Raw genomic sequence first — 12,003 nt, forward strand, 5'->3', positions numbered from 1 at the left:
TGAAAAAAATGTGATTTAGATTTCTGAACTGGTGAGTTGCTTGTCGATAAAATTATAGGCAATAGTGTGCTGTGGGCTTTAAGAGGGGATAGTAAAGCTAACCTTTTATACTTTGAACAAAAGATCTTAAACCGAATATTATTTGCAAGATCTGGCATCTGAAGAAATACCTTAAAAGAAAATATGAAGTGAATAACTGATGTGATGCTTCCTGTAAGAACAGCTAGCTAATGTTTTAAAGGATACTTCATACTTACATCTTGGAGGAAATTTCAGTGACTGTGATCATGAAATTTTTTTTAGTGCAGTAGAAATGATCCCCTACAGTAATGCTATGAAATAAGAAAAAAAACTTGCTATACAGAGTCAAACAGGAAAAACTGTAGTTATTTTGTACTTTGAAGATGGTCATCTCAAAAAAAAAAAAGGGACAAGAAATTGAGTTGAAAATCTTCCCTCCCTCTCCCCAAAACTAGGACAGTTTATATGGTTGTTAAAGTTAGGCTGGAATATTTATGGGATATTTAATCTCCCCATAGTGCTTTCCTGGATTCCAAATGCACATTTTATATTATTTTGGAACCATCTCTGTGACTGAAAGGATTGGTCTCTGTGCTCATTCAGTTCTTGAAATTTATTATGAGATTCTGAGCACAGAAAATTTACCCTGAAACTATTTTTGCACCACAGATTATATTATTTTGGCACCTTGATTTTTCATCTTTAAAATAATTCTCTATAATTCTTCAAACATGTGCAGGTGGACAGTGTACTGCTCTCTGTAGATGACTGTACAGAACTACCACATGAGGAAGAGGATTTGGACTTTTTCCTATTTAGCTGAATCAAATCAGCTTTACTTTATGTGCATTGATGGTTCAGTGGCACACAGAGTAAAGGAAGAAACAGTGCAATTTGGTGGCTACTATCACATCTCATGAAGATGCAAAAGCCTTAATCACAACTTTGTTGTGTTTTCTCCAAGATAATTCATTATAGTTTATTATCTTGTGTTCTCATAGTCATAGATTTACAGGACTTTTATTAGGTCAGAAGATATAATATGGTTATCCTGTGCTATGGTATAAGTAACACAAGCTGTCTGATTTTATGAAATGATCCTCACACCAAGCCCAGAGATGTTAGTGAAACTATAGCTTTTGTATATATTAGAGACAACATCTAGGCTTTACCTAAAGATTTCAAGTAATGGAAAGATCCTTCAACCTCCTAGATAAGTTTTGTGGGAGCATGCAGCAGGAAGCAGGAGACCTGACTCTATTCCTTCTCTGCTCTCCAATTTACTGTGGGATTATGCACAGGCAAGCATTTCCTAGGATTTGGCACTGTCTTTGTTGAGAGACAGGGTACTCATACAACTGAAGCTTTGTCTGTGTAGCACTTCTGAATATCAGGATTTAAAGGCTTGCAATTGGGCATCTAAAAGGAATATGCATAGAAGACAGATTTTGGAAAAAAAATGGCTTTAAGCTCTTTTTGTTGCAGTTTTCTGTCTGTAAAATGAAGGTAACCCTCACTTCTCCTTTCCAAGGTCTTCAAGATTTTCTGATTCTAAGTGCCGCATAAATGCAGCTTTTTTTTTTTTTTACTGAATTACAAAATTTGCATTGTAGAAAATACAGGCTTTCAGAACAAATACATTTACTAAAAGGAAAGACCTCTTTTACATTATTTTTGCAACAGCATGTTTTGGATCCTAATACTGATTTCTTTGGTTTCTCAAGGAGGAAAATATTTTAGGTGGAACAGATTGATGACTATAATTGAACAGAAAGAGACTGGTTGCTCAAAGGAGACTGTTATGCTTCTGTGCTCCTATTTTATTTTACCATGGAGAGAAAGAAAGTGTTGGATTTATTTATAGCCAAGTAAACTAGGATTCATGCAGCTCTCATTTGTTACTGTGTGACTATTCTATACTTTTGGCAAAATTGACTTTTTCTATGCCCATATTGCTTTTTATGTGTGTAAATGTGTCTAACTAAACCTTCCTCACATGTTATTATGCTAGCACAATAGGTGGCTATATATAATTACTGGGTTCACCAGTTGCACAGAGGATTGCAATGAGATTTTTCCTTTGTAGTTTTGGTTTAATTGAATTTCTCCTTTGTGGCTAAAGTCACAGAATTCAAATCATTGTGTAATGATAACAGGATATTATTGATAAAAGAATGGGAATATGGAATATATTCAATGTTTCTTCACCCACATATAACAAGCTTTTATGAGACAAAGAGAGCATGTCACATAAAAGGACCAGGTGGTGAATAAAAACCTATTTATATTTGTGGAAATAACACAATAAAATGACTGCAAGTGGGTACGTATCATTTCACATTGCTTATATATACATGTATGACACATTGCTATTCATTCCTTGTTTTCAAAAGACTTTATGACTAGGCTATCAGTTGTCGTATGGCATATTTTTATGCTTCAGCCAAGAACCATGAAGCTTTTGGTTTTACTTTGTTTTGGTTTTGTTTGTTTTTTTTTTTAACACTATGAAGTACAGTAAGTCCCCGAGGAGTAAACCATCTTGTTTCGTATCTTGCCTATCCAGCATCATATAAAGAATACAGGATGTCATCCCAGGATTGCAGGCTGATCTATGTGAATCCTTGCATCCTTGTAGGATTCAGATTTAAATGTGACTAAGCTTCAGTTACAATAAATGAATGTACTGAAGAGCTGCACCTGGAGAACAGCTGACAAGCCTTACCTTTGCAAGCTTACTGAATGTTTGTTTACCAAAGATAAAATTTACCACTTCCCTAATAAGAAAGTCACCTTTTGGTTGTACTGGTAGTTCCTTTTGAACCATCAAATACCTTTCTAAATTTTACATTTTTTCTGTACAACACTCAAAAGGTGAATGGAAATTGGATAGGTTTCACAGCAGGTGAATATTTGTCATATTTTGAGATTTATACATTTTCAAATATTTTACAAAATATGTTTCAATAACAATTTTATAATTTTTCTGTTGACACTTTTGCAAAGATAATGTGTTTTTAAAACTATATTTCTGCATCCTTCCTCTGGAATTTATCTGAATGGGCAATGGACTAATCTGTGGTAAAGGGTGATATACACCCAACCTACCCTGATTTTGATAAAAATTAAGATATTTTGGGCAAATCCCAACATTTATCAGGATTTGAGGAAATTTAAGTATGTGTCCTGAGCCAGTTTTAGTTGTTTTATAGTTGTTGGGGGAAAAAATCATATCCAAGGGAACACTCATAATGTCTTATTACTGTAACCAAACATAACAAACAGAAGTTAAAATGTAATGCCAATAACTGTTCCTAAACATACTCTCTGCTCTTGTGCAGGGACCACTTGGTAATGCTTGCTGCTTCTCCACAGCAAGAGAAAGATGCTCCACAGCACTCGTAGGTCGTGCTGTGCCTTCAGATGCACTTAATGCTGACAACTTGAAGTGGTCAAAAACCCCTGATTCAGTTCCATAATCAAGGCTTACTCTTGAAAAGCATTCTCTTTTAGTAATGATTTATATATGTTAATTTGCTATTCTATTTTTACATCTGAGAGTTCAATTTTCAGACCATTTCCTACAAAAAACAGATCCCAAAATTCACAGTTCAAAACAGGAAACTGATATTTTCAAAATGGCTTTATCCCAGCAACTTGAACTGAGAAGACATTATGTGCTATAAAATTATGACTATTAGCATCAGCACCATCGATTTACATGACAAGAAGTGGTTGAATGCAAAAATGTAAATCTGTGAGGTGGGTTCTGCCTTTCTTAGGTAATTCTGTAGTCTTTCTAAACAGGGGAGGTACTTTTCTTTCTCCCACATGCTACATTCTCCTTTTGTTCTTGCTGCTCATAATTTTTCTCTTGTTTCTTTTTGCTTTTTTCCCCAGCTCTCAATTATCCCTACTCATTTTTTAAAGTCTCCTCTTTCATAGACTCTGCACTATTGACATCTATTTGTTTCCTGTTCCCTGTCAGTCTCACTTAAACCTGACTTTTCTTCAGCAGTGAACTATCCCCCAGCAAAGGCAGCAATCAAGAAGATTGATACCTGCAGCTTTCCCAGTCTCTATGACCTCAGCGTTCTAGTCCTATTCTCACTTCTCTCCTTTCCCCAGGCCATTTTGGCTTCTTCCCATGCTGCCACAAAGTTGTTTTAATCTACCTTCATCTACATCTTCCATCTGATGTTCACCTCTAGTGATACATGACAGCTTATTACAAATAGCTTCAATGGTCAGCTTAACATTTCTTCTATGTTTTCCCATTTCAATGGACTTCCTTTAGCTATAGGTTTCATTTGATATTTCCTGCTAGTGACTTTACTTTTTGAGCTATGATTCATCTTCTAACCTCCAAATGTAGATCTGTTTTCCCACATTGATATGGCTACATCGTCTCTCTCTCTCTCTCTCTCTCTCTCTCGATATATATATATGTTATAAGCAATGCTTCATGTAAAAAGAATTGAGATTATAAAAATAATGTTTTTCTTTTACCAAATGCATTCCACCTGTTGAGCTGGGGGAATTATTTTATAAAAAGTCACATTTCAAAACTAGTATTCACTATACACTTTCATTAAACTGTGATTTTTACCAATACATATATGATGATGACTGTATTTTGGGTTACCTTCTTGCTTATTTTGTTTAATGGGAGCTATATGGATGCCTGTGTTTATTCTTAATGATATTTAAGATATACTTTAATATATTTTGAAACTTTTTCCTAAACCAGTTGGCAGACAAGATAGCTCTGTAAGTGTTCTGAACTCCATGGCGACCAACTAAAAAGGGAAAAATTGGAGTAGAAATTAGTTACATATGATAGTTATTATTCTTCTACTTTTTTAGATGTCTTCTCAGTACATTAAAAGAATGGATTGCATTTTTCTGTGCAGTTAAGACTGCCTATTGATCTTCAATCACATTACCCTGAACTAATATCACAGATATTTTTATAGGAGGTGATAACTGAATTTATGCCTGAATTAAACTGATGGATAAAAACTTGATAAGAATTCCAGTCTCTGTATAGCAAATACCATCAGATCAAGGAAAACAGTTTGTTCATTCACTGATTGTATCAGGTCATATTTAATGTTGTGAAATCCACAAGGTTATAGAGATACTGCAGAATTGCTAGGCTGCAGCATTTTTGTAAGATTATTAGATGTTAGATTTTTCTTTAGGATTTTCACAAAGAAGGAAACATCTATATAGGATATAATATGGTATGTCATATATATATTTAACAATTCTGATAACATTTTATATACATATACACAAAAAATTGAAATGACTAGCAGTATGTTTTATATGAAAACTTATTACAGAATAGCTAATTGATATTAATTCCCTTTTTTTCTAATATTTAGTTTTATTTTTTCCAATATTTTTCACTGAAAGGTAAGAGAGAAAGAAAGAAAGAAAGCAGATGTTAGCTGTATTGCTTAGGGTCTGATCCTGCACCGCTGAAGTCAATGGAAGTTTTGTCATTGACTTCAATAGGAGCAGGATTTGAACCTTGTGCTCTATCAGAACATGCAGGAACAAAAGCGATGGGTGCTCTGTCATCTTGAAAGGAAACTTTAACTTTGTATCACATTTTGAGTCTGACTGTATCAGGTTTTTGCACATCACTTTGTGCCTGAACGTAATTTGAAATTTTTTTTTAAGTATACCAAAAATACTTTTTTTCCCCCTCCAATGGATATCTGAACTCTTGCCTATCCAGCTCTACCATAAAAGCTTTTTAGAAATAGATATAATAATTTTTGATAAGAAACTTTTTTCCTAGTAACAACTGTGTGAATTTTACAATATTTAAAGGTAAGAAGAGTGGGAAGCTACTCTATAGGGTAACTACACACCAAGATAAGGCTTCAGCTTCACAGAACCAAAGCTCTGAATTAGAAATGGTCCAATTAAGCTATGTATGTAAAATGTTTGGTAACAACCTGCTCAGAGAAGCGTGACAGCCACAGGGCTATTGACTTTCCTGTGCACTGAGCTATGGAAATAGCAGGTTATGTCACCATGGTCAGATGTACAGTATCAAGCATAATTTCACCAGCTACACAATGAAAAACTATGTACTTGAGGAAGAAAATGAGTGATATAAAATGCAATTTAGCCACAGAAAGAAGGGATTGGTTTATTAATGTCACACAAAGGATTAGAAGCCCCTTTTTCTTTTAAAAAACGTGGGCCAGATATCTCCTTAATGTTTATGAATTAAATCAATTGTGTTCATAAAAGCAATGATGAAAAACTAATCCTGATCTTGAAAAGTAGTATGTCTGTTATGACCAATCCCAGAAAGGTCTGTAAAATTAAAAAGCTCTAATTGTGACACTTGCAGGGTAGGTTTTTAGACACTTGTAGATATGCCTGGTTTCTTCTTTCACTTCATCCATAGTTAGATTATTTCTCATGACCACAAGTCTTTTTCAACAGAGTAGAAACTAAATAATAGCTCTTTGAGCTTTATTAATACTTTTTGGGAGCTTTATTACACAGTTCTGTGAAGACGCAAGCAATGTCAAAGACTTTCAAGATAGCTGCAGTACAAACTCAAGAAATGACTTGATACCTTTATACTTGGTGATACACAGTCTAGAGTAGCTAATTAATGTGTGTGCAAAGAAAGAACAATTCCACAAACCTTTGATTTTGGCAGCAGAACTGTATCTCCAGATCTTCCTTTTTGTGCTTCCTGGGAACTGTAATATGATAACTGGATCTAAATAAGATCTGAACATCATCAGTAGGAATTCTGAACTCAATGTTGTTTGTTTCAGACCTTTTGAAGAATTCATATTGTGATTAGAACAAACAAAAACTTTTAAGTGCTCAGGTGCTTTTTCAATGAGAAATGAGCATCATTGCTGAAAGGCGCTATTGCAAGTGTATAAGTGCTACCAAAAGTGAAATCCTAATTGAGATTGTATGTAGTAAAAAAAAAAAAAAAATCTTAGACTGGAACATCTCTATATAGTGAAGCTTTTGATGACAGCTTGGCATGGAGCCAACCTACAGTAATGACTCCTGTGGAAATCCTTAGAAGAGAGCAGGTAGCATATAGAGGGAAAAATAAAGAAGTTTCTTCACTAAGCTTAAATAGTAGAATAGTGAAATGTGCAACTTCTAGATGGGAGAGATTGCTCACACTAGTGAGCTGGAAGACTTTTGTGATGAGTCTATCCCAGCTAGTGAATTAGTATGCCAAAAATGCACTACAGGATCACATGAAAAATGTCTTGAACCTAGAGCTTTCTTAAAGCAAGGTTTAAGTCCACCATTTACAGATGTAGTTCACTCTCATAATTAATTGTCTAGAAAAAGATGCCATGTAGATTTGTCCAGCATTTTCTAGTTTTCTTTTTTATAGGTATTTTCCTTAAAAATACTCAGTGATTCTGCTGCTGCTCTTTTGGAACAGATTTTATTCAGTTACTTTTATAATATTTGTTGCATGTGCCAGCAAGTCTACTTTTTAAGAAGGAAAAACAGAGATTTGGTTAAACAAGCCCTCAGTTGAAAAATACAAATATTGCTCTTCTGGCTCATGGCCTTCTGGCAGTTTAGGGAGTATTAATGGCCCAAGAGTAAATGGTTCACCTCTAGCAGGAAAGGGTGAAGATAGCCCATGTCTGTGAAGAGCTGAGCTTGATCTTTCTGGTGCTAGTGGGATAATAAGAAAGGGAGACATCTTCCCTAATAGCTGTAGCTGTTGCTGACTTATCCAGTATGGCAATTCCATGGGTGGTAGCAGATTTTTCAGGTGCTGAAACAGTCTGGGTAATTAATAGTCTGGACAATTTTTGCCAGCCCTGACATGTTGCTGCCCTATGTAGTTGAATTTTCTGCTTTGTGTATGATAGAAACAGCCCTGACTTCATAGGGCATATTCGTAATTGAACAGTTATATCTACTATTCTTTGGCATATAAATTGTTTTTTACAGTTAAGCATTTCTGTAGTCTTTCCCTGTAGTAGTCAAAATATATAATTGGTTCTATTTCTAGAGAAAACTCATAGCGCAATTTACTGAGGAAGCCATGGTTGAAGGCTGCAAATTGACAACAATAAAAGTGTTATCCCAAGTTCAGTAGTTAATGTGAAGATAGGAGATGCTGATTATCTTTTTCTTTGCTTCGTTAGTGATGAATGGAAGCAAATTTGATGCAGACAGCAATCTGGTGGAATGATGCAGAGCTATCTATGAAAACATCTGTACTAATCCACCAATGCAGTAAATTATAGCTACAAGCAAACGACATTGATCCAAGAGGATCATTAACAGCTTTAACCAACTGATCCAAGTAATAGGGTAAATGAGAGAACATTATCAAGATCTGATTTTTACAGCTGTCAACTACAATTGCTAAAACATGGTTACCACTTTCTCTCAACTTCAACCATTTTATGACTTAAATTTAGTGTATTCTATTATGGGCAGCCAACAAGGATCAATTAAGTGGTAAAACACGCAGGAAAAAATTGTCCAGTGATCATGCACTCCATTTAGCAGGAGGTCAGTCACAGAGGAAGAGATAATTGCTGCAAGCCAGCAAAATTAATCGGGGATGAGCTAGAAAGGATGATGTATGTTCTGTGACAAAGTACGTGACAGAGATGTACATATAAACCTGTAGGTGCTTGCTTTGTTGAGGGCGCAAGGACGAGAGAAGGAGACCTGTGAAAAACAATTAGCATGGCTTCAGAGTGAGCAATTCTTAATTATCCATAACGTGTCGACATCAGATAATTAGTGTCCCAATTTTTAACAATATTTGGTCATTAACTACAGTAGAATAAGGAAGATCAAGAACAGAGCCATTTGTCTGAGCTAAGTGTTACATAATGGTGTCTACATGTGAACATAATACAACTAAATTATGCTCATGGTATTGACACAGAAATCTTCTTATTGTGGAACCAATATAAATGTTCTAAATTTGAACTTATAACAAGCTGCTCCTTATGTTTCCATAAGGTAGTTTGTTTATGTTGGCAGCCCACAAAATAAATCAAACTTTAATGCTGGCTGTAGTTTAAACTCCCTGACTTGATGCTTTTCATTTAAATTTTCACAGCAAGGGTCATAATTTGTGTGACTCAGACCACTTTAATATTAATACTAATTAAGAAAAGGTAACTTTATTAGCTAAAGTTTCTAAACATACAAAGCTATTTGAGTGTGCTAAAGTACATCTCTTTGGAAGATTTTACTTCAGCATCTTTTCCTCTGTCAGCAGATTTTGACCAGTTTTAACTATGTTTGACAGAGAGGTAGAAATCTTAAACTCTTACCTGAAGTCAAGGGGCCACTGAAGACCTGTTCTTACTGAATGAGCTAAATCATGTACCAGACACAAGAGAATCCACATATGCAGAAACACAGAAAACCTTAAGGAAAAGTATTCACAGAACTGCTGGCATTTTTCTAATGTTAGCTCAAGAAATCTTAGAAATGCAGAATGGGATGTCTCATATTCTCATATCTTACTTCCATCTGGTTTCTGACTTATACAGGCATGGAGAAAGAAAAAGAGAGGGAGAGACAGGCACACACAGGCATACACACAGATGAGTACATGCACGCACATGCGTACATGTTGCTCAGTCTCCTTTTAACCACTCTTTCTTCTAGTCTGTTAGTGTATTTTTCAGAATTTTCAAGACAGATCCCACTTCCTCTTGAGTGGGTTTAACAGTAGGAATGAGGTGCTGTCACTGTGATTCTTAGCTTTTCTTTTAAAGTATGACCCCTCCTAAACTCTTACCTGCATTTCAGTGGCTTGTTGTGCACAACTATCCATTGAATCTGGGGTTATCTCTCGTGTATATGTTTTCGCAGCAGCAGACCCTTCACTTTCTGTATCTGCCATCTCATATCTGCTGATGGATCTGTTTGCCATCTCCCCTTTTAACCTTTTCTGTCTGTCTGTCACCTAAGCATTTCTTTTTTATTTTTGAGAATCCTATTTCTTAATGCATCATGAAGAGCTAATTTTTTTTTCATAGCACCCAAGCTCCTATCAGGCAGTAGTGGCTGAGTCAGCAGACCAGACTCAGAGCCAGTAAACCCTGATGCTTATGCAGAGAAATGTCATTTACTTCGCTAAAGAGTCTATTTAAGTTCATAGAGCCTCTAATCATGTCTGTGAAATGAGGAATTGGATGCTAATATTTCAGAGCCAATACTCTAATGATGTGTCTCTGTGGATCTCCTGTGGAATTACTCCAAATATTCCCTTGTGTAGCTGAGATCAAAATTTCACCCTTAGTTCTAATTTTTTATATTGCAGCTTAACTGATAATGAAGCGGGAAAAGTGTCATTGCTCTTTATATTGTATAGAGTTAATAACATGAAGTATTTTAGGGCTAAACGTGCTCTTTGATGTTGGCATTAAACATAAGCATTTGAATCATTGGTGGATATTTACACTGTTGTAGTTGGTGGAGATTGATAGGTTTCTTTAGGGAGTGATTTGGAACAGGAGCCAAATTTAGGAATTGTACATTGACTTGTCCTTAATTACAGAGGAAGCGTTAGATTACCTTCCTACTTAGCCACCTAAATTAACTGCCAAAAGTTGATGACTTGAATGCCCTCTTCCTCCCACTCCCACATATGCAAATGTTCATTTCTGCCACAATGTTAACATTAAATATTTACATGCTTTTAGTTATTTTCAGGAAAATACTAAGCAAGCAAGCAAATTTAAAAGTAATTTATTGTCTGTGAGATTTTTAAACTCTTAAAAATAATTTGTTTATCCTATTATTCATGTCATTAAGACTCTTTGAAACTTTCTACCAAGGACTGAATTAACCAAGATGCTTAGTGAGGATATTCATATACAGCTGTGTCCTGAAAATAGGGATATTTCACTTGATTGCACATCATAGCGTTTATGTTAAAAATGTTTTAAAAATATAAAATATGTACTCTATGCTTTCTTTTTACTGTAATGATAGTTTAGAGTCCCCATTAGGAGAGCTGCAGGTGCCTTGCAGTTTATCTTGCCTACAATAAAGCAGTGATGGCCACTCATCAGTGTTATATACTTCTGTGTAAACAATGAATTTACTCAGCCATGCAGCGGCACAGAACAATTACAAGCAGATAACCTTCAATGAGCAATAAATAGAGAAAGTGAACTCCTTCACTGGACTCGAGGGAGCCGTTTCTTGATGCTTGCCTTAGCGGATACCCCAGGATCTCAGAATACTATCACATTTAAGTGCTTGGGAGGGTAATTTCTGTATGATAAGGAGACTAGCTTTCACACCTATGCTGACTACCACAGGGGTAGAGGTTGGTGGTGACCTCTCAGGCAGACATGTCCTGTCCTATTTAGCAATCTGTAGGTCTAAATTAATAGTTCAAACTCCATTGGGATACTAGCAGACAGGCAGTGGGACTCTTAAAGAAGTTAATGTATGTTCGCTGTTTACCAAAGCTATGCCTGTACAAAAGGGATCAAGGTTCATATTATGTTCCTTGCATGTCAGGGCTCATGGTTGCAAAGTTAAACTTCTTTATCTCCCAGCATAGTGTTGCCATGTTGAGATTGCCAGAACTATGCCCAACTAGCTAAGCATGCGAACAAATTAATGGTATGGACAAGCATGTATTCATTCTCATCCCAGCACCATTTACTTTACTAGATTAAGTTTACTAAGTCTACTAAGGTATATTGATAGATCAGGAGGTCTATAAAATTTGACTTCTTGCAAAATATTGTGATGAGCTAATCTCAAAGTGATAAACCTATTCATAAAATCAACACAGCTCCTTTTCTGGAGGAAATACCACAGCGGCGAACTGCAGTGAAGTTGGTAAACTGGTACCATGCCTCTGTTTGTCACATGATTGTATGAACTTCTGTAAATGTAGAACACTCCTGGAAACAGTCATGGCTGGTGTCATAAATTCTGTTTTGTAAAACGGTTATC

General features: G+C 35.6%; 1 protein-coding gene across 8 annotated transcripts in view; it reads left to right on the top strand.

Moving 5' to 3' along the window:
• The window catches only part of EPHA7 (EPH receptor A7), a 167,991-nt gene that overhangs the window by 56,863 nt on the left and 99,125 nt on the right, over nucleotides 1-12,003 (top strand). Inside the window, exon 6 of one of the 8 annotated variants that reach the window (XM_027695036.1) lies at nucleotides 2,588-2,751. The exons of the other annotated variants lie outside the window; for them this stretch is intronic. Coding sequence (XP_027550837.1) covers nucleotides 2,588-2,682 — 95 coding nt within the window. The 3' untranslated portion in view covers nucleotides 2,683-2,751. Of the gene's footprint in view, nucleotides 1-2,587; nucleotides 2,752-12,003 lie in introns of those variants that run through there. 8 annotated transcript variants of the gene reach the window in all.

This window comes from Neopelma chrysocephalum, unplaced genomic scaffold (genome assembly GCF_003984885.1).
Source record: "Neopelma chrysocephalum unplaced genomic scaffold, ASM398488v2 Primary Assembly neopelma1_23b, whole genome shotgun sequence".
NCBI lineage: Eukaryota > Metazoa > Chordata > Aves > Passeriformes > Pipridae > Neopelma > Neopelma chrysocephalum.